At 46.1% G+C, this 23552-nt stretch overlaps 1 protein-coding gene across 3 annotated transcripts in view; it reads left to right on the top strand.

The window, feature by feature from the left end:
* LMF1 (lipase maturation factor 1) overlaps nucleotides 1–23552 on the top strand; it is a 203577-nt gene that overhangs the window by 73769 nt on the left and 106256 nt on the right. For all 3 annotated transcript variants that reach the window (XM_074840918.1, XM_074840919.1, XM_074840920.1), the window contains one exon: nucleotides 10003–10068. In XM_074840918.1, the coding sequence (XP_074697019.1) occupies nucleotides 10003–10068 (66 nt within the window). The remainder of the gene's footprint in view (nucleotides 1–10002; nucleotides 10069–23552) is intronic.

Here is a 23552-nt window from a genome sequence, read left to right as displayed (position 1 = left end):
CACCAAAGTACAGCAGCCTGAAAGGGGTACAGTTGGGCAGAGCAATCTGCGTAAGATGAAAGGGAAGGATTTGGCGTGTCGGAGTTCAGCCGCTTCCCTGCCTTCGAGCGGCGTCGGAGCGGGGTCGTGTGGAGCGAGATGCTGCATTGCTCCGCAGCGACGGGTGACGGATCACCCCTGCGCCCGTGAATCATGTTTGCTGGTGTCAAGTAAATAAGGAAACAGTTTATCTTCTTTGGAGATGTTTTGTTCCTTAGGCGAAGTGTAAAATCCTTACGGGGTTGTTTGTGATGGTGCATCTTGAACTGATACTGGTGCCTGGGTTTGATCTTTTGGGGAAGGGGCAAAATGGGGCTGGTGGAGTCGATGGGGAGAGGGAGCGAGGGCAATACTGTGGATTTTGTTTGGGCGTAGGCAGATTTAATTAGAAGGGAATTGCTAATTAGAAAGGCAATTGAGAGGAGAGTGAACACAGGAAGGAGAGAAAGAGAGGTCTGAAGTAAAGCTGGAGAGCAAAGACTGTGGCCAGTGCCCACGTGAGTGGAGCAGAGACAGGGTGTGGGGGAGCCGGAGGTTAGACCCGCATGGACCTTCCCCGGAGGATGCTCCCCCTCGTCTGCCGTGGGGTGGCTGAGCTGCATCCAGGTGGGATGACAGCCGTGGGACGACAGCGGGCAGCCAGGGGGAGATCGGAGGTGGCTTTCTGTGGTTCTTGTTGTGCGTGGTGGCTCTGATGTGACACGGTGGAAGGGCTCCTCTCCACCTCTCTGGGGATGGACCCGCATGGTTCCCGTGCTCTGAGCCTTCTGCAGATCCAGAAGGTCTGGGGCGGGTCCTGGGGGTCTGAAGGGGGGGTGTTCCCCTTACAGAGCCTCTGCCACTGGTATTAGGGGCCAGGCAGTCTTCACAACTCAGTGTTGCGTTTAATCCTAATGGCAGGAGCTAGGGATGATACAATAAAAAGCGTCCAGATGTGCTTCTGTCACTGGAAAAATGCAGTAGAAAAGCGAGGACCCATTTTCTTCACATGTTCATCCTCTCTGTGATTTGAGAAGGTAAACCCCAGCATGCCAGAGTGCAAATTCAGATTTCAGTACCCTAAAACCAAACAGGGAGGTGTCTTTGGAGGACGCAGCTGGCAGTAGCACAGTTCGCAACCTTCTTTGGTTCTGTCATCCAGCCCCGTGTTACGTTCCCTGTGTCACCGTGTGCCATGGCCTTACGTTTGGGATTTCTGCCACGATTTAATCAAACTCATGAAATGTAGGAATCAAAAGCTGTTCGTAAACTTCCTCTCTATGGCTTAATTTCCCCTGAAATCCCTTTTGTTGGATACTCTTTCAATGATGGGGAAGGCAAGGGGGCATGTGAGGTTGCTCAATCAAGCAAGACTGGAATTGATTCAGTGGGAGCGAAGGGGTGATTTTGATTTCCACCCCCAAAGTCCCCTGGCCGCCAGTTGGCAAACCTTGCAAATGTATTCAACAATCTACTGCATTTGAAAGACAATTTATTAGTCATAACTAGCTAGTTTTCAGCAGGCTTACTGAGTTTTATAAACCGGACTGGTTTGTTGCCTTGCTGGCTGAATCAAGTCCTGCAGCAGGCAGGCAGGAGGATGAATTTTTTCAGCATGGGTTTTGCTAAGAATTTGCTGGGAAATATATATATATATATATATATTTTTTCCCCTCTGGTTGCTTGTGGATCTGCTCAAGTGTCTGCATGGTCATCTTTCCTTTAAAACTGTAGTGAGCTATCAAAGCTAGTGATGATGCTGGAGGCAAAATAGGTTTTTTTCCACGTAGCCAATATCTAGAGCTGACAAATAAAATAAAAGCACAGTGGCAAAAGTCATCTGTGACACCTGCGGTGTATCCAGGGTGCACATCAGCGGAGTTTGGGAAATGCCATTTATACATGACTGTGAACTCATGGATGCAGAGCAGGGCTGGTGGATGGAAAGTGCACTTGGGCTGAGCGAGAACGGCGGAGTGGCTCTGGTGATTAAAACCAGGCATTTTATTGAACACATTTAAAAAAAAAAAAAAAAAAAAAAAGTCCTAAATGTAATTTTCCTTCCCCTGTGAAAAATGCTGGTGAATTTAATGCACCTTAATTGTGAGAGCCTGGGAGCCCCGGAGGTTGGTGTTTTCGAAGTACAAGCAGGTGCTGCATCTCTGTCCTCTCCTGCGCTCCTCAGCCGTGCCCTAAAGGGAGCAAACTTAGTAGGGGAGAAGGTATTGAGCACATATTTCATTCTGGATGCTAATTCAATCCAGGGTGAACATTTTATAGTTCTCATGCGGACAGCAGCGCGGGGAGATTTCTGAGTGTGCAGAATGGCCTGGAGCCTCAGTCAGCTGTAAATTAATATGACAAAGATCTCAACTTTCCCCTTCCCCAGGCCAGGCTTTCTTATTGCTGGAAGGGGCTTGTGTGCACGTTCTGGCTTCCATGAGCTCCGCCAAAATGATCAAACCCTGGTGTCTTTGTAGCCACCATCCCATCAGTATGAATTTAATAATTCTGGTTAGAGCTGGATTCAAAGCAAGGCCACAGAGGTGAAAGGGCAATTGCTGGTTCACTTAGCCACCTGTTTCCTTCCCTTTAGTTTATATTTAATTTGTATTGCTGAATACCTTTCCCTTCTGATATGCAGGGCTTTGAAAGGCCCTTCACCCACCCCCAATGTGCAAACAGAGCCAGCATTTCTGGGGGTGCTTCGTGTTTTCCTGGGGTTGTAAGCACATGAGCATGCATTTGCCTTTATCACTGGGAAAAGAAAATAAAATTTAAAAGCCATTTTCCTGTCCCCGCCCCCCCAAAGCACAGACGCACTTTTTAGTTTTATCTAATGATTAGAGCGGATCATAAAAAAAAAAATGTTTTCAAAATTCCCTGTCTCCTGCCTATGAGTCTCCAATCCTTATGTCAAAATAAATGCAGAATTCAAGTTTTTGGCTAGTGCTCTGCTAGCTCAGAACTGGGAAGAAACTTCTTAAATTTGCCAGTGTAAAAAAAAAAAAAAAAAAAAAGGAAAAAAACACTCTGAAGTCATTTTGGAATTTAGAAAACAAGAAACAAGTTAGTGCATTGAGCGTCCTATAGCACATCTTTTCTGTGTTTCCCAAATGATTGCCTTGCCCCGTGACAATATTAGGAGCGTTATGCCAAGCTGGAATAATATAAAAACATGTATAAATGAGAACAATGACTTCTTACAATAGCAGTGACAGGAGTGCTACAGGACTGGGTGCTCCTGGCTGGTGCGAGGTATTTAAAAGACATGTAGATGTGGCACTTAGGGACACGACTTGGCAGTGTTAGATCTATAGTTGGACTCGATGATCTTAAAGGTCTTTTCCAACCTAAATGATTCCGTGAGGTACCTGCGGGGCTCAGGACTTCGTTCTACGTTGGTGCAGCATCCTGCCGGCCGGGGTCCTGTCTGGTGACACTAACTCCTCAGTGCTATCACGGTGTGAATAGTAAATACCCGTGTGCAGTGTGGTGTCAGGTGCCGTTTCAAATTGTCTGGGAGCTGGAGGTTTTCTCCTTTATTTCAGACTTGTGAAATGTGGTCGGTGTGTTGTAAGATAACCAGCAGTAATGACGTTACCAGCTGGCACGTAGCCCCCGCTTTGCAGGCAGCCGAACTTTGCAAGTTTAATAAAAAGTTGGGGAGATTATTGTGTTGGACAAGGAGCTGAAAGCGGGATGAGAAAGGCTTTCCTCTTTGCGGTGATGCTGTCTTATTGTACTCACATCTTTGGGATGCTTCAAAAGGGCTGTAAAAACTGGGATGGTTTTAGTATATTGAGGTGTGGTCCGGTCTTCAAAGCAAATTACAGTGGATAAACACTTAACTGTTGTTTTTTATCACCCAGCAACTGGAGCCCAGTAAAGAGCTCAGCTCCTCAGTAAACAGGGGCTGGCAAGACCCTCCCCCGTGTACGGCAGTGGTTTCTCAGGAGTTAACAGTGGCTGCCCTTGGAAATATTTTTCTGCTTATTGCCTACCTGTTAGCATGGCAAACTTCTGACAGCATTAGTTAGCACTGAGCGAACAGGTCAATTTTGACGTTGTATCAAAAAACACACGGTACCTAAAGATGCTTGAACACCAAAGGGAGAAATTGAAGTTGGGAGGGATGGAAGGGAACCAGGCTTGGCATGGAGAACACCAAACACTGGAAAATGTGGAGAAGGCTCCGCAAGTGTGGCTTTTTTTCATTTGCTTCCTGAGCCTTGAACTTATTCTTTACAAAAACTAGAGACTTGTACATGTGAGAGAAAGAGTGATTCAGCTGGTACAGCAGGTTTGTGGTAGCAGCTGCCCGTAGCTGCCGCCTGGAAGCTACTGAATGTTCTAAATGCCTTTATATGTTCTTGGGTTTTGAGGGTATCGGGCAGATCCTACTTTCAAAAAACGCCCCCCAAAAGTGACGGAAAAGCCCTTTTTAAAAACATTTCCATCCTGGTCTTTCTAACAGTCAGGCATTGCCTCCAACACAGCCTTAACGCAGGAAAGCACCAGGTTTGTTCTTAAATCTGTCCCACCTAAGGCTGATCTGTAGAGCTCGGTTTCAATCATATACTTAAAACTGAGTGCCTAAAGATGGGCTGTTTCCTTTCTTTTCTTTTCTTTTGCTTAAGCAACTCTGCCAGGAGGTAGCAAGAGGGACAAGATCTGTCCGCCACACGCTGCAGGAAGGAAGCAGTTAGAAATGCCGTTTTGGGGATGTGAGCCCTGCTCTCCAAAGGGCTGCTAAATGGTTTCTTTCCTTGTTTTCCATTGAATTTGTCCATATCGTTCACCTCTTGAACTCTGCTTAATATTTGCCCCCAAAATACTCTTTGCAAGATGTTTGTAGCTTATGTCCAAATGAGAGGAGGGTTTTCCAGGTCTGCTGGAGTCTCAGGAGGTTGTCCCATGCACATGCGAAGGACCAGGAGGAAAAGGAGGCAGAGGGCACGTCCTGTCCTCATCAGAAGAGAGGACAGTGGGGGTACGTCAGAGATGCACTAGCCGCTGCTTGTCTGCGAGCAGGGGATGGGGATTTTTCCCTGTGCTTTGATCTGTGGTATATAATCTGGTGCAGCTGTGGAGTCCAGGCCCGTTCAATATACACACAGAAATCTTGAAAATGGATTGGGAATTGTTAGCAGACTGAGAGAAGTCCAGTGAATGTGAAACTCCAGCAGATGTGGGGATCCCCGTTTCCTCCCTTCCTCCTTCTGTCCTCTTGTGCTCACTTGGACCCAGATACCGTTTCTCAAACTAAGCTTGCATCTTGAAGAGGACAGTAGCTGATTTCCAAAAATGTCAGTAGAAGCCAAATAATTAGGGAAGATCCTGTAACAACAGCGTCCATCCGAGTCTGGAGCAGGAAGGTATGTCAGAGCTCAGCCTGGGTGTGTCGATACCCAGGGATCCACAACTCTTCACAGCAGGATTATGTAGCAAGCCACCATGGCTCATTCTCCTTTAGTGGTCCTCTTCAGCAGGGACAAAGCTACAGAGCACGTAGATTTTCATGCACTAAATGCTCTTGTTTCTTGGTCAAACTTCATTTGAAAACTGGAAAACTCGCATTCCAGTGTGGGAGTGGAAGTGGACTTGAAGACAGCAGCAGGGTAAAGAAGACTTCAAACGCCCCTTAAATATGAGAGTGGGAGTTTTCTGTGCTGAAAAACAGATTTGATATTAAGAGCTTTAAGTGACTTTCCTGTTTGAAAGCTTTATAGTAAACAAAATGTGATTAACTCCCTTAGTGACTCATTGCAGGAAAGATTTTGATTTTCAGTATGGTGCCTTTCTATCATATACTTGTTTTAATTATCCCTGCTGAATAATAGAGCTTGATAACAGCTTGGGCAAGGTAGGAGGGAAGGTCATCAAGATAGCTGTCCTTTTTTAATATTCCAGCATTCTTACACAGAGCCTTTCTTAGTGTCTGTCCTGCCACTGACAGGGCTGCCGGCTGCGGCACATCCTGTGAGATGCTATCATCGTATCCTGTAATTTTAGAAAAGGTTCGAGGGGCAGAGTGAGCTGCGGATGATTCGGGAGGGGGAGATGAAGCCGTGACTGTTGACAGCGAGTCTGTCTTGTCCTTGCCTCTGCTGTGCCAGCCCTCGCAGAGTGATGGAGAAGAGAGTGAGGAGATCTGCTGAATAACTCGCTAGAGAGTAAAACTGCAGAGCAGCCACTGGTACCCACCGCTCTGCTTTCCCATCCCACCAGTCTTGTATGATAGCACTTTGCATCCATTGTGCTTTTATCTGTGTCTTCTGGACCAGCTCTGCTTGGTTTTTTGTGGTGGTGGTGCTGGTGGGGAGTGTCGCTTTCATCAGGATGCTGAGATGGACACCTCCAGGTCCTGGCTGTCTCTAGGTCTGAGCTCCTGGCGTGGACCCATCTCAGCCACACACAGAGCCACCCCGGGCCGTTCCCATTCCAACCTGTGTGAGACAACAGCATGCGGAGGTTTGAAGGTGCCTCTTTCCTCTGGAGGCTGCTGGGAGGGCTGGTGCTCAGGCTTTAGTGTAGCTCTTGGGGAGTTTTAGAGGTCTGAAGGCCAGCAGGGATGTGCAGGGTAGCAGCATCCCACAGGCTGCCTGCCCTCGGGGGACAGAGCGTACACCACGCTGCTCTGGTACCCTTCCTCGTTCCCGTGTTGTGCAGAGCAGCGTCAGACACCACAGAAACCTTTGCCTTATATTGCTATTTTCCTTATCAATCACTTCAGTAAAAGAATGATTACCCTTTACTATATCTCCTTGCTCTTCCTTGCTGGTTATGACGGCATCAGTCTTTTGCATCTCTAGCATTTGCCTCTGTGAGGGGATGCTTTTCCTGAAGCTCATAGTTGATGTTGGGAGCTCGTAGGGGCTGTGCTGTCTGTCTGTCTGTCTGTCTGTCTGTCAGGGTTTAACCCCAGTCGGCAGCTCAGCCCCACACAGCCGCTCGCTTGCTCCCCCCAGCGCGATGGGGGAGAGAATCGGAAGAGTAAACATGAGAAAACTCATGGGTTGAGGTAAAGACAGTTTAATAGGTAAAGCAAAAGCCGCGCGCACAAGCAAAGCAAACCAAGAAATTCATTCACCCCTTCCCATCGGCGGGTGGGGGCTCGGCCATCGCCAGGACAGCCGGGCTCCGTCACGCAGAACGGTGACTTGGGAAGACAAATGCCATCACTCCGAATGTCCCCCCCTTCCTTCTTCCCCCAGCTCTATAAGCTGAGCGTGATGCCATGTGCTCTGGGATATCCCTTGGGTCTGCTGGGGTCGGCTGTCCCGGCTGTGTCCCCCCCCAGCTCCTTGTGCCCCCCCAGCCCCCTCGCTGGTGGGGTGAGGAGCAGAGAAGGCCTTGACTCTGTGTAAGCACAGCTCAGCAATAATGAAAACATCTCTGTATTATCAAAACTGCTTCCAGGACAAATCCAAAACACAGCCCCATACTAGCTACTGTGAAGAAAATTAACTCTACCCCAGCCAAAACCAGCACACCAGTGTTTTCTTCATTGGCCACAGGATCGTATTGGGTACAGATGGCCCTGCCTGGGGGGGACTTTCATCCTTCTCCATGAGATGTGCCATGAGGAGTTGGGGATTTTACTGCCTTAGCTCTACCAAGTTCTCCAGGTTTATTCTTGGCTAAAAATTACAGGATGTAAATCACCTGGATTAATGAATTTTAAAAATGTGTAATAGTTTCTGTTTACTGTCCTTTTCAGTTAGCACTGAATTTTTCATTTTTTTTATGACTAGGAAAAAAAACGGAAAAATAATTTGGAACAGCAGATGGGTGAAATCTGCCTGAACACAGCAATGTGCCTGATAGCAGGTATAATTTAAGGCTGTAAATACCCCTATTGAAAGCTACTGGGGTCACCTGTATTCACATAGACATACATGTCTAAACATCATCTTGTATAAGGCTCAGACCAAGAAAGGTGCCTATTTTCTATTAATTTACCAGCCAAATAAGCTTGTAACTATTTTTGTAGATCTTTGTTTGTTTAAGAAAGCCTATGTTGGGTTAAGCCCAAGGTCCAACTAACTTCTTGTATTGTCTCTAATAGCAGCCATTAAGAGATGCTTGGGGAGGAATATAAAACATAAAGTGATCTTCTGGGGCAGCTCCCCGCAGCTCCTGGCAGTCAAGTGGTTTAGGGACTTTCCAGGGAGGAGGTTGTGTTCAGAAGTTACCCCAAGCCCGTCCTCTGGGATCATGGCTAATTCCTTTTAAACACATTTGTACTTTTGGCTCCCATAAAGTAAATGATTTGCTGTGTGGAAAAATACGTCTTTTGTTCATTTGTAAACCAGCTACTCGATCCTTCCCTCGGATTGCCTGTACGTCTTGTGTCAGGAGAAACGGTCAATAATCATCCCAGCTGACCCTATCAGGAGTTACTGGACTCTGGTCTGTCCTCCCTTTTCCACACTCAACAGCATATGGCTGTATATGGGCTCCCAGACATCGTACAGCCCACATCCAGCCTTGGGAACTGGATATTTCTGGATATTTACTTAGGAGATCTGGACAGTTTTGGGGGTCTTTAACTGGAATTTGGAATTTTTTCTTGAGCCCCAAACCTGCTAAATTTTGTTTAATGCTGCAAGTGAAGATTCTTTTTTTTTCAGCAATTTGGATGAAACCAATAGGTCAGGGTGTGCTGTAGTGCTGGAATTTCCTCCTCCTCTGAGTTCTCAGATTTTAGCACTGAAAGGTCTCTGGTCTCTTCTTGAAAACCTTCCCTACTGCAAATGTAAAGAAGCTTCAGGATGCTCCTGCTGTAGCAGCAAGGGGTCCTCGCAGAAACTCCCTGTATTTTCTACTAAGGAAGGCAGGAACATTATAATTAGGGCAATGTCAGAGGTAGGCAAATACCCCCTAATTGTATGCAGATGATAGAGCTGGTTCAACCTTTTGACTAGTGAAGCTTTCCTCAATTTGGGATATTGTGATCCTAATCAGGGACCTTTTGCCATACATCAAAGCGGTCAGGCTGAACCCGCATACCTTCAGGCTGGCACGGCTTGATTGCAAAGGCTTCCTGCTAGCAGGCTCATCCCTGGCCAGGTGTCCTTCCTGCTGTGGACGACTGATTCCTTTCTACTCTTCATCACTGAGGCAAAGAAATTTAATCCCAATATTACTGCCAGCCCTGGAATGGACCCACTGGTTTGGAAATTTCACCCTCTTGTTGCCCTGAAATATCAATGCACAGCAACCTCTGATACCTGCTTATTTCATTGCCAACCTCTAACCTAAGGTGGAGCAGACCTGTCATTAGCGCATTCATCTGTGTTTAGATCTGTCAGCTTCCTTCCCCTTCTCCTCTTTTGTTTCTCTAATGACTTTGATTGCATCTCTGTATCCAGCTCAGGGCTGGTGAGGCTGCCGGGTCCCCATCCCAGTCTGTGTCACTCCTTCCTTTCCTACAGGGGCGGCTTTGCCAGAGTGAGACAATTGGGTCTGGATTTTAAAATTGTGAATGCAGCTGTATGTAGGTCTGCAGGTAACTTTTCAGTCTGTTATACAGAAACGTCCCAGGGGTAGAGTCTGGTTTTCAGGCTTTTTCTATGGTTTATCAATGCTCTGTGCCTCCTACCCAGCAATGCTGGGCTGCTCACAGCCGCTCTGCAGAGTCTCGGCTGGGGATGAAGCATCTTCCAGCACCCTTTAAGTGACATGGCATATTCCACATGGATTTTGTGTCAGATTTTCAGTAAACAGACCGTGGAAGGAGTCGTGTTGGAGCTCTCCTTGGGTTATGTTGCCTCGGGGGGGACAACTGGGCCTGGGGTGCAGATGTGCCGTGGGCCTCCGGGGGATCGTTCCAGCCTCTGTGCTTCCCTGTTACAGCTCTCCCTGTAATTTAACCACTGTCTTTGGCATCTTGAGCTAATACCTTGACATACAAGATAAAGTAAAATAAAATATTTGTGACAGTATTTTTTGAATATTTTTTTTTCTCCCCCCCCCCAGGGTCTGATTAAAATTCGAGGAGATCGCTGCTGGAGAGAGTTAACTTGCATGGATTATCACTATGAGGTGAGCAATCTGCACGTTAAAACCAATTTCTCTTATCTGCTTTACTTTGGTGGAAAAATTTTCTCTAACCTTTTCTCTTCTGCCAGGCAGCTCTCCATGTTTTCTTTCTTTATCGTAGCCTTCTGTCTCTGGCAACGCAGTCAATGTCCATGTGCCAGTTTGGTGATGCTGTTTTTCCCAAAGACCAGTTTCTCTCCTTCCTTCCCATCACCATCATGGACTGATTCAGGAGCGAACCTGAGCCTCACTTGAGAACTCTCTCAGTAAAAATGCTGCTGGAGAGGGACAGAAAGGAGTTTTCTGTAGCATTGTGCTGAATGCTTTCTGCTTACGCTCCCAAAACGCAGGCATATGTAGACAGAAATAGAGCATCCCGCCGCTCTCCAAGATGCAGAGCACTAATCGTTGGCAATTCAGAATTATACGGTTTTATCTTTTTGACATCTGTTTCAGTGATTACATTGCATTCTGATTATAAACTGTGGTTTGTATTCTGGCTCTGAGTGTTGACTCCTCTTTGATTACAGAGAGGAGCTCAGCTTCCCCTCTCTTTGTACCTATATTTTTGCATTTGCGTTTTGTATAAACAGTGTTAGAAAAGAAAGAAATCGCTGCGTACAGCGATGCTCCACTGGGAGAGTAACCCTGGTTTAATGAAGGTACTGAAGAAATATTCCCTTCTCTAGATTAGCATCGCAGAAAACGGCATGCAGCATTATATAACGCCTCTGCTCTCTAGTCCATGGCCACCTAACGAGCGGGCGAGCGGGCCGCGTCTGTGAGCATGAGGCTGCAAAGTCTCTGGTGCTGCGCTCGCCCCGTGTTGGTAAGACCTCTTCGTGCCTCAGCCACACTTATTTTCAGCCAGCAGGCCTGAGCTGTCAGCCCCGGGAGATGTACCTTTGGGGTGACATTCTCAGCGGACCTTCATCACGTCTGGAAACTATTTCCCCCTTCCAATTAAACCTGGCAGAGCCTGACTTCTCTGACCTGCAGAACGTGTTCCAAGGTGTTGCCTATGAATTACTTTTTATGGGGTAGGCACGCTGAGCAGTGGAAACGGGGACGCTCGTACAAGACCTCTGTCTTTCCACCCCTGTGTGAAGAGAATTGCGTGCGAGTGCCAGGGACCACATTACCAGTCCTGTTACAGGATTGGGATTCCTCTCTCCCCAAAAGAGGGAAAAAAAAAAAAAAAATCTATCCATTTCCCAGGCGCTGACACCTTTATTTTTCACTCCTGTGACTGAGTTAACTGGTTGCACGTTTTGAAATGGAATTTTGCCGGTCCAGAAAGCTGTATCTGCCTTTTCAGCTTTAATGATCCTTTTTTTTTTGTTATTATTATCATTTACTTTCAATGGGGTTTCACCCACTGAATGCAGGGATGACCTTTTATGAAGGCTGCTGCTCCTGTTGGACCATCGGTGTCCTGCTTCATTCTGAGTAAAACTTTGGATGCAAAGACCCTTCAGTGCTGTCATTTTTAATCCCGAACACAAAGGCAGCTGCAGTAAATTGTCCTTCTTCTTTGCCTAGCAGCGCGAGGGCTCTGCTCCGCGTGCTGCCAGGCACCTGGCAGCAGTCTGAGAAAACCCAGCTCAAAGCGAGCCCCCCAGAATCCCCCGGCCGGCTCCGCTGGTGACCCCAGCCCACAACAGTCAGCCTGCATAATCCCAAATATTTCAAATCAAAACCAGAATCAGTTCTGTAGCCCAGAAGGCTAATTAAGACCATGCCTGTCATATCCATAACGCAGGATCCCCAGCCTGTGCAAGTAATTGGGAACAGGGGCAGGGGGCAGATCACATTATCAATATCAATTATTTTAATCCACACAAAAGAAGCTGCAATAAAAGGAAAATGAAAGAGGCCAAACTTTGTCTACCAGCAATAACAAAGGACTGCAATTCACCTGCTGATTTCAGCCAGCCAGAGGGAGGAAGAGAAGGGTGAAGCTGAAGATACCTCTGCAAGGGGAGAGGGAGGGAGGGAGCTGGGAATCTGCTCGTAATTAGGATGATAAAACTGGGTATTGGACCAGCTCGTAAGTGGACCTGGGCCAAATGTAGTCTGCTGTGATGTATGTTGGCCACCCCAGCTCTCCTGTTCCAGTCCTGAACTGCAGTCCAAAATCTACATGGGCTTCTCTGCCAAGAGAATTAATGAAAACACATGGCCTCCATCTCTCGCGTGGTGAGCGCGCCCTGGACTATTTATTTGTAGTAGAACCAGCAGCTATGCTCGTGGAAAATAACATTTCCACTTTTGTCAGGAATCGTGTATAAAATAGTAAAATGTTGTTATGGCTTGGGTAATTAAACGGAGCATATTTTTCCTCCCTCTTTCCTTTCTAATGTGCAGGGCCTTGATCCCAGCCTTTCTGGAGATCTGTTCCTTAACTGAAGACTCTCTGTTTAGAGGCCTTACGATCTGTGACGCTGTGTAATTTGGAGAGGGAAATGGTGGAACTCATGGTTTACATAGGGAAGGTATTTTCCTACCAGCCTAACTCTCCTCTGCTCCCCGAGGAGTAGATGGTCTCCAGTAAGTGTGGAAGAGAAAGGCAGATGCTGATGGAGATGAGAAGACTGTTACACCACCATACACAGCCTGGCACGTGGAAACTACCCAGAGGCTGGCATGAGGTGTGGGGTAGAAACACTCAGCGGATTAATCATGGCTCTGGGTGCCAGGAGTCCCAAGCTCTAATCCCAGCTTGGCAAGACACCGTGAACAGGGAATTTAACCTCCTCCTACATTAGTTTCTTTGCTAACATGGCCAGAGGCTCCAAGGTAGGCGTGTACATTTGCACCCCGGTATGCGTGCAGGTCGGGGCTCCGGGTGCCCGTGGTGCCCCGGAGCTTCACATGCAGCAGTGTCCCCGTTAGCATGTGAAAATGGACAAGCCTGGGTGGTAACTGGCAGGTGAAGTCCTAGGGTCTGATGTGCTATGGGCTTTATTTATTTATCATTCGTTGGGTTTGCCATCGTCTCACTGCTGGCTGTGGTTAGATGGCTTTTTTCCTTATAAGAGGGAGGCTTTTGCTCAGTGGAACCTGTTCCTGACGCAGTTACTGCGGAGGGAAGCTGCTTCTGGGTTTTAGGTCTGTTTGTCATCATGATTATTAAGCATTTATCTACTGTGTACACAATGGTTTACAAATATGCGTGCAGCGGTTTGCAGACTGGAGCTGGATTTCCGCTTCCACTGGAGCGCGTGGCACAGATCCCGCAGCCTTTAGTGGCGTCGCGCCCGCAGGGCAAGACAGAGCGGCCTCCGCTCCCTGCTTGTGTGAGACGTGGCTCGGCGTGTCCCCCTGCCTGTCCCTGCCCACTCCAGAGGATGTCCTTCACCCCCAACAGAGTGCAACACCTCCCTCCCGTAGCCAAGCTCCCATATGCACCGGGGAAAATGTCTGCTATGGAAGGTTTTGTGCCACTCGAGGCCATTTCTTGCAGCACATCTCCCGGGCGTGAGCTGGAGCAGCTCTAACCACGGTTAGTAGGTACCAGGTCTGTGAGCCAGGCGTGGGATGGGGGAGCACCAACTTGCTCCCCAGGGGCCTCTCACCACTCCCTCCTGCGCCAAGGTTTTTCTGGCCCAACCTTTGCTAATTCTGGGTGTGCTGCTTAGCTGGCACAAGCACAATGTCTTAACGTGCTCCAAATGGAGAAAATCCTCTTGTGGAAGACCCATATTTTAAAATCTCCCCACCAAACCTGCAGCTCTCCCACCCTCGCGCTTACACTGCAGAGCACCTTGCGACCATATGTCTTGGCACGGGCCAGGTTTGAGTGGCACAGGCAGGAGATGAGCATTTCTGACCTGCAACCAGTCCAAATGGAGCTCGTGTTCTGGGCTGCTGGTGGTGGTCTTGGCAGAGCAGTTGAGCAGATAATCTTAGGGGTTTAGAAATGGGAAAGTCCTACATGGTCCCATCTATCGCATCTCCCCCTATTCCAGTGCAGAAGTACTCCCCGTGGGATGCAATCCAGTGATGCATTTTTATAATGGCTGCCAAAGTATTGTTGCTTTTTAATTACAGACAGATATCTTGTAAAATTCAGCCACCAACTGGTAGGAACAGCTGCCGAAGCAGCTGCTGGGGCAGGCGAGCGTGTGGAGGGGAGCCCCGCTGGGCTGCTGCCTCCTCCTCCTCCTCCTCCTCCCCCCGAAACTGCACAGGAGCAGTTAAACACATCCGGGGGGTCCCTCGTGTCCCGCTGGCCCCTCGGCTGAGCCAGCGCTGGGCAAGCTCAGAGGTGCGAGCCATGGCACGCATCAGGCAAGGAACCTGTGGCCATTCCACTCACTACTGGAACAACTTGTATTTTATATTTTTAATTTCAAGATAATTTTCTTCAAGTGATGTTTTGAAGGGAATGCCTTTTATCCCAGAGTTTCTCAATAATTTGCATCCCTTGCTGTGGAAAGCCAGGCTAGGGAGGCAAGCTTACTACTGAGACAGAGATGAGGCAGAGGGATAAAGGGAAAGTAAAACAAAAACCCACTCCCAAAGCAACAAAATCTCTGTCAGCGTTGAAAGTAAGACCCAGGATTTGCTTCCCTGCTGTGGAGTTATCTGTCGGTGCTCAGGACGGGTTGGTTGCCACGAAGCAGGAAAGTTTGAAGGACTTTGCTGAACCAGCCTCTACTTAATAACTGAGTCACATTTTAGCTCTGAATTTGTCAGTGCTGCCGAGAAAAGCTTTGTTCTTTACGTAAGACGCTGCGCAGCCACAAAGGTCACTTCTTCTGATTTGTACAAATTGTTGCTAATTATTCTGTAACTGTTTTTCTTAAATAGAGGCTGTCAATCAGTGCTCCAGCTTCTGCGTACAGCAGCTCTCCAGTTCCTGGAGAAGCTCTCCAGAGCACAATGTCTTTTGTACCTAATTACAGGCTTGCTGACTGATAGCTGTGCTGATAAGGATGAGAAGGAAGCTCTAACTGCTCTTTAACTGCCTCTTGATTTCTTTTCTCCCTTCTCTTCACTGTATTAGACCTTGTTAGACTTTCATCTAGCTTTTTCCAAGCTATTATGAAGCAAAAAGTAAATAATATCTAGCAATTCATTTTGATAAATCAGAAAATGATCTGCTTTCATGATCCCTGATGTCTCAGGATGGGCTTTATTCCAACAGTTTGCGTTGCTGGAAGCGAAAATGTTCTGAACGGGGAAGCAGATCTTATGCTCAAAATGTATGTTTTAAAGTTACAAATCAATATGAGGGAGATGGTGCTGAATTAAACAGAAAACAAGAATATGTAAAAGAAGTAATCATGCAAAGCATTTTGGAGGTCTTTTTAATAACATTATAAAATATTTATGTAGCATCCTAAGTTTACAATCATTGGCCCTTTACAGAATTTTCTCCGTTCTGAAGATAATCCTGGCAGGACTGATGATCACAACAATGAATTATTATGGCCAACAAAAAGCTGTGGCTTCACTGTGGAACTCCCAGGTCTGGCCTGGCTATGGGAGCACAGGTTTGACAGGTGGGCTTTCCAAAACTGATGTCTTCTGGGGGAAAAACAGATCTTCCCCTTACAACAGTCACCAAAGGGAAACCAAAGAACCCACCTCAGGGTTTTTGGCGCAGCGCGGCTGAGCCGGTTGGTTGGCACCTTTACCCCTTGCTGGTGTGAAAGAGTCTGATTTTATTTCATTGAATGCAGAAGAATGTGCATCTCTGTTCCTTCCTTCATACAGGGCATGAACTTGCATGGTTTTGGTGATGGATTTTGCTGGTTCCCATTGGGACGGGAGGTGCTGGCTCACAGCAGTTGAGTTACCGAGGTCAGGGCTGCTTCCGTGTCCCGGCGCACGTGTTACCGTTGAGGTTTGCTGCAGAATTGGTGGAAGCTTGGAGGAGGGACAAGATGCAGCCTTGACATGGGGAATTTTTCCAGATTTTTGCCAAAAGCACTTGAAAAAGGTGTGGAACTCCAGCAGTCTGTGCTGGCAGGGTGAGCTCAGTGCTGCCGGACACTTGGGTGTGAGCCCAGGGCAACTGCCTGCCCTTAGCATCTGGGAGGGTTTTAAGAAGTGACCGTGGAATTTGGTAGATGTGCTGTGGGTTTCTGGGGTTGCTCACAGCCTGTCGTTACTTGAAACAGTAGAATTTGTACTCTGAAAGCTGTAGTTTTTATAAAAAATACGGGTGAAGTGAGTTCTGATCCATCGCTACCCTCAGTGGACAACTTGCCCCATAGAAGCCAAAGCTGCTGTTGATGAGTCCTCCATGAAGAGAGCAAGGCAGAGGAAACATGGTTCTGCCCAAGGTGAATTATAAATGCAGGTTTTTTTCATCTCCTTTGTAAAAGCAAACTGTTCTTTGAGTTAAGGCAACTGATACCAAAAGGAAGAGCATGCTTGCGTTCAGCTTTTTTTTTTTTTTTTTTCCATTTGGTCATAAGTTTTTTAAAATGACCTTTTCGGAGGCATAATTGAAAAACCAGTTGTCCTCATTCGCACATATCGAAGGGCTGCTTAGTGTGGATTTGAAGCTGAGGATTAGGTGCTTTCTTCTGTTTTTTGGTGATTTGCATGATGTCAGTGCTAGCACTGGAAGAAGGGCCAATTCCTGACCTTGCCTGTGATCAATTAAGTAACAAGATCCATCATAAGGTAAGTGCATGAAGCAATAATATTGGCAGATAAATGTCAACACAACATCAAAAGCTTATTACGCTGTATCTGGATTTTGTATCAGGCTGCTGCAAGAAGGTCTCTGAGACAGGTTTTCAGATGAATCCCAGGTGCTCTGTATTGGGTGCAAGATACCTTTGCAGTTTGCTAGAAACGTTCATTATTCCCAACTTTAGACTGGACTCTGTTGTTCTAATAGTAGCTAAATGTGCACATCACTTAAAAAGAGAGGGAACAAATGCTTTTAAAGGCGAAATTTGTGCTCAGCTTGGGAAGATAGGTTTGCACAGGTCGGGTTTACTGGCAGAAGCACAAGCAGAGGTGCAGTGACTGTGTAACTTCCAGCTGAGCGCCGCTCGGAAGGAGGCCCTGGTTTTCCAGAGTTTGGGCGCTGGCAGCGGGTTCTGCTGCAGATGATCAGTGCTTTTGAAAATGAGGTCTGAGCTCTCAAAAGCTGCGAAGCAGTAAATTTTCAGCAGTGTAACCGTCCTTGGGGAGTTGTGATTTTAGAAGACGTAATGATAAATACTGACATTTATGCCCAGTCATGCTGCTTTTTAAAAAGAGGAATATAGGTCTTGAAGTCAAAGGATGCTCCAGAAGAAGTAGGGTGATTAATAACGTTGGGCCTTAAGCAGAACAAAAGCAGATTTCTCCTACTTGCAGGGACATCGTAGGTGATATTTTATTCCAAGCAGAGCAGGCAGGGAAGCTGCTTTCCAGAGTCATGCACTCATGAGAGTGTAGGTTTACTGTCAGCCACTGTTTGGTCCAGGAGTCTGGCTTGTATTACCCTGAACAGCAAACATGACAGGCGAACGGTAAGTGGATTCCCAACCACCTCAAAGTTAGCATCAGTTCAGCTATCGTCTTCATCAGGATCCTGGCAGTGAGTTTAGGAGAAGGGGGAGGAGTGTCTGGTCAGAGAACTATCAAAATAAAAGGTAGAGCTGCAAATCAGCATCATAAAGCAGACAAAGCATCTTTGGCCCAGGCTCAGGAAACCACATGTGACTGAAGTAAATTGGACGTAAGCAGGTGCTGAGAGAGAAACTTTCAGAGTAGCTTTAAAAGGAAACTAATGGCAGGAACTGGAGGGATGGGACAAGCATGCAGTAAGTGATCCCTCGCAGATGCCAGCTACCATGGGCGGCAGAGCATCGGTTTTGCTGCGGGATTTTATTTATCTCTTCGGTGCAGTTCAGGAGCTGCTTTGCTCTGTGCGTTTCTTCACCAGAAGTAACTGTATTACAACAGTCGAAAATAAAGTGAGCAACCTCTGTGAGTCTCACGCTGGTATGAGCCCAGCAGGTTAGTGGCACCTGCCACTTGGGTCACCCACCGCTTCCCACCGGTTGCCCCAGCTTTCCCCTGATTTCCAGCAATATTAAAACAAAATGGGATAAACTAGCAAAAGTTTAGTGGAAATGCCCCCCAGGGAACTTTCTGTTGTGAGCCTTTTGAGGTTTTTGAAGCGTAGGAAGACATTATCCCTCCCCACTGCCGGGATCAGCGGCAGAACTGTCAGTCACACGCTATAAATGCATTGGGAATATGCCAATACCGTTTTCAGCAGTAATACAATTCCTCTTCCTGGATTCTTTTCTGTTTTTCTTAAGGATTTGTTTTAAGCCTGGTGAAAGCTTCCTGTACAACTATTGGATTTCATCTCTTCGTTACACTCTCCCACTGTTTCAAACTCGTTTACAGACCACCCAGGACCCTCATCACTTGCCTTAAATATTCTCCCCTTTTCTCTCCCTCCCCGCTCCTCCACCCCTTTTGGTTTTTTTCAATCCTAATCAGATTAATCCTTACAACCCACTTCGCAGCCACTTAATCAGCTCTCCATGCTCCAACCCTGTAGTAGTTTTTATCCTGCTGGCCAGCTTCTCCAGCAGACAGGAACGATGGAGCCCATCACTTCCCTCTGCCTACCAGGGGCTGTGGGGAATAATCTACTGCTCATGAAATGTTCAGGACCCAGGAGGTTTGTCAGCTTTGAAGATAACAGAGGCAATGCACCGATAATTATTTAAATTGTGGATTTATGAGCTAGTTAATGGTGTGTGTTAAGAAATCTGCAAAGAGAAGAAAGATGACAAATTTCAGTGCTATCTGGAAGACAGAAACAAGAAGGGAAAATGGTAGAAGAAAATTCAAGAGCTTTCCAGTCTTTCCAAGTAACATGTCTGTTATCTTTCTTGCTTTATGGATGAGAATCTTTTGTGGCATGCATGGACATTAAATACTGTTTTTTCTGGTCTCCTACATAGCAGCATGCCAGCTGCAGTCTGGGGAGAGTTGGTCTTCTCATCCATCCCCACCTTCCCCAGTGTTTGTAGGGGATTAACCATCATTCCAGTTCCTTTGCTTCGGAGACCTTTGGGATGATGCAAAGTGTTGGTGTCTGCCAAAATTTAATGCTCTTCTTTTTCCGTAATGTTTGCTCTCAACGGTCCAGAAGTCTAAGCAAAACTGAAACGTGAAGCTGCAAAATGGTGTATGCAGAGCTCCAACGTACAATTAAATTATCCAAAAACCAGCCTACATCCTTGCCATCTGCTTTTCCGGGGAAAGCAAAATAACTACATGCTTTTAATCGCAGATAGAGTTTAAACAAATAGGGTGTTGGTTTACAAGCTGGTGCTTTCTTCTTTGGAGATCAGATTACATTTTCATCAGATTATGAAAGCGTGCTACTGTTTCATCTCTTTCTTTGACTGTTAAATGTGTTAAATTGTTTAATGAATTTTCACATAATAGAGAAGTCTGCCCTAATTTAATAAGTAAAATATTGAATTTGTTGCCTACAAAATAGCAGACACACACAAAAATTCTACTGAAGAAGCTGCATTCCCAGTGGCGGGCGTGTTTGCGCATCTCTCCTCCTCTGGTCTCTTACTAGGATTTTATTATGGGAATAACCGTAAGAAGCTATTCCAGTTCTCAGTTTAACACTATATTAATTATTGCCTGCACCAAAAGTTTTAAGTTCAGCTTGAAGTTTTATTTCCACAGAAATGTTGGTCTGTCCAGGAGAAGGACCGGCCATTGGCAGAATTTCATCAATAGTAGAGCCCTTCCATTTGCTGGAAAAAGTTTGAATTATTTGCATATCTTCTATTTACATTTAATTTATGCTCCTTCCATGCAGTTCTCTGTGTTTTCAAACTTTTCATGTTGAACATATATTTGATTTGAGTTGCAGCTCACAGGTAATGTCACTTCGGTAATCTGGAGGCTGATGGCCCAATACAATTCGCATACACATTTCCCTCCCTACTGTAAATCGGGAAGAATTCTACGTATTTCTCCAATGCCATTTTTTTTCTGCCCTGCAACTATTAACAGTTATCACAGGAAGCTTTGTAACTCTGTAAAAAGAAGAATACGGCGTTAGGATGGTGCACGAATGAGTTAATAATAAGTCTCTGCTGTGGTGTTTTGCTCCAAAGTCGTGTGCGCCAAACTGACCTTTAATCTTGGAATATAAATCACTTTCCAGTCCTATTATTTGTAAAATCCTACAGGCTTGCAAATGCACAAAAGAAGCCTTTGTCTCTTATTAATTTAATTTATAGCTTAAAGTTTCAAATCAGTGGCAAGCAAAAGCTGATTTACTATTCACTTCAGGAATTGCCATTCTGGAAAGCATGGCATTTGCTAGACTGCCTAGAAATTGTGATATGTAATTAGGAGCTTCTGTAATTATATATAATGTAATATAATTTGCTTATCTTTTTTGGTATGTATTATACATAAAAGCTGGGAGGGTAACTCAATGTGGATTAGCTCTTTCAACCCTAAAAACTCAACAGATCAGTAAACCCACTGTTTTTTGTCTTATTCTATTAACATAGTGGCAGGATCAGTGTTTTCAGGCGTTTGAAGTTGCTGCCCTTTTATGTATAGAATCATCCCATCATCTCTTGTACAGTGCCATTTGTGCTGCAACAAAAAATAGCCACTTCCATGACAAAATTTAGATAAAAGCAGCACAGAGCTTTTCCCCACCAGTTTAAAACAAGACAACCGTTCCTATTGTTAAAATTTTATTTAAGCTATGAAATTCCCATGTGGAGTCAGACGTGGAACACTGGTTTCTCTTCCCAGAGTTAGGAGTGTTCCCATCTGCAGTTCAGACCCATTTCTTCCACTTCATGGGACTTCTCATTAAGCGATTTTGTAACCAGGTTTTCTAGTCTGTCTCAAAATAACTTGAGACAAAGAAATAAAACTTCTTCCTAACCATGCTGTCGTGCCACATTCCAAGGTAAAAGCTTTGACTGCTCAAGGTGCTCACTAGAAGCTTTTACCTCTTGACCAATTTACATGGAAAAGTAGGGATTGTGAATTGTTGTCTTTGCAAGCATCATGGAAATACTCGTATTAAAAATGGCATTTATCTTACTCATATTCATGAATTCACTTATCTATATTTTCCAAGGATCACGTTCTTCCTCTTCCCTTTCAGCCTGGCCGTCTGGATGGCTAAAAGGGGTTTTATTGCTTTAGCATTAATCAAGTCGTTTGACAGAACTGAACTGGATCCTGTCCAATTAGACTGAGACAATATTGAATTTCGAACTGTCATGTTGGATCCATTTGAATGTAACACAAGCTTGTCGGTCTCTGCAATCAATACATGGGTTTAATAATCCCAGCCCGAGGTGAATGAATGCCCACCTTTCCCCTGCAGCCGTGGCCGGTGACTGAAGCCAGTGGAGCTGTGCCTGGGCTGTGTGCTAGGATTTCCCGTTCACTGCTGAGGGCACTGAACAAAAGCTCTGTGGCACAAGCAGGGAGAAGGGTTTTTTTCCTCTTCTTAGAGCCATGTTCAATGAACTCGCCTTCCTCAAGGAACCTGCTAACATCTGGAGTCCTGCTGCTGGTTCCCCTCTTCCCCCAGGCTCAGCACTCCAGGCCGTTGGCTGCCTTGGTGAGTTGGGACCAGCACCCCTTTTTCACCCATATTTTCCCGTAAGATTATAGATATAAGGAAAAAATTTTTTACTATTTTTATAATTTTTTTACAATGAGGGTGGTGAAACACTGGAACAGGTTGCCCAGAGAGGTGGTAGATGCCCCATCCCTGAAAACATTCAAGTTCAAGTTGGACAGGGCTCTGAGAACCTGGTCTAGTGAAAGATGTCCCTGCCCATGGCAGGGGAGTTGGACTAGATGACCTTTAAAGGTCCCTTTCAACCCAAACTATTCTATGATTCTGTTACTGCTTTTTTAACTTCTGGGTGTCAGGCCATCCTCGCTCACGTGGAGGAGAGCTTGGGGAGACATTAACCCGCAACTGCTGCAGCTAAGCAAATTCTGCTCTGCAAATAAAACTATTAAAGAGCATTTATTGAAATATAAAATGTGAGTTGGCTTTAATACCCACTTGTCTAACTGCAGCGCTTGCCACAAAGAACATGTAGGTTTGTTGGTAGCTTAAGGGCCTTGCAACAGTCTTCATCTTGCTTGATAAAATTTCCTGTCATCTGTCTAAGGAGTAGAAATAGTATCCCACGCAGGAGGTGGCCCACGCTCTGTATGAAATGAGCTAGGATTGGTAAATCCTTAAGGCAATAGTTGCAATTAACAGTTTGCAAGCAGCCCACAATGGAAATCTGCTTGAATGTGTTACCCTTGGCCCCGAGGCAAATAAGTAAAATACTTTAATTCAAGGAGTTAATTGCAATTTTAGCAGCCTTTCAATACCAGGTTTGGCAGATGATGTGAAACGCTGTCCTGCTGTACTCTTAAGCCAAATGACTAGGAACACCGGCACAGATGTTGAAATCCAACATGAGCAAGAACAGGCTGGGAATGTTTCTTGACTCGTTATGTTGTTCATTAATGATGTTTTTTACTATTGCTGCCACGCTTTATGTTGTTGCAAATCACCTCAAAGAGTGTTTCCAGCAACTGCAGAAAGAGCCCCACGAGCAGGTAGCACGGTCAGGTCCTGTGATCTCTAAGCAGTAGTTGCCAGCTCCAAGTGCCGTCTCCCTTTGCCCTTGCTCACCAGTTCTGTTGGTAAACAGAGCTGATGGACATTTCACAAGCTGTTCCTCCTTTTGAACATTGAACCTGAACTATCTGAGTGCACAAGGGATTGACAGGAGGGAGCAGGAGCCAAAGAAAACTGCAGTAACCTCTTTTCTCTGCCAAAAGAAGTGAAAGGATAATGTAGCATGTAGTTATCAAAGGGTAGTTTTCTCAAAGCCAGTCAAACCTGACTTTCCTAATTGAACTTTGCTTTTATTATAGAGAGAGCAACTCGCTTTTGTAACTTGCTGAGCTTAAAGTTCACGTGAGGGTGCCTCTTCGAATTCCTGCAACCCTGGTCTTGTGCTGACCTTGGATTTGGACACTGTCCTTAGGGAGAAGACTTCTTCCAGCAGTTTTTGTCCCAACCTTGATTCGACCAGAGGATGCTTGGGAAGGTCCTACAGAGATTGTCAAAGAGAGACTGAAGGTGCCAGGGGAGGATCAACTCCTGAAACCCTCCAAGGGGAGGGAGGCAGCTGACCCCTCTCCATGTTGGGGTGCCCCAGGTCACTCCCAGGGCTCTTTAGGGGATGCTTTTCTGCTAAACATCTTTACCTTCTGCTGGCGGTCCTCATGCAGTGGCCTCGCAGCCAGGAGCGGTTGTGAGGGGCCAGGGAGCTCACTGTTTCTTGGCCAAACCCTGCTGGGATGCTGCTTGTAAGAGGTGCTGAGTGTTTCCAGCAGGTTGATCCCTTTGTTTCCCAGAAACCTGCACACACAAAGTTTTAAAAGGGCAATCCTTTAATTCTTTAAGGCACTAGTCTGAATTTCAC

This window comes from Strix aluco, chromosome 15, assembly GCF_031877795.1.
Source record: "Strix aluco isolate bStrAlu1 chromosome 15, bStrAlu1.hap1, whole genome shotgun sequence".
NCBI lineage: Eukaryota > Metazoa > Chordata > Aves > Strigiformes > Strigidae > Strix > Strix aluco.
This window is presented reverse-complemented; position numbering and strand designations above follow the sequence as displayed.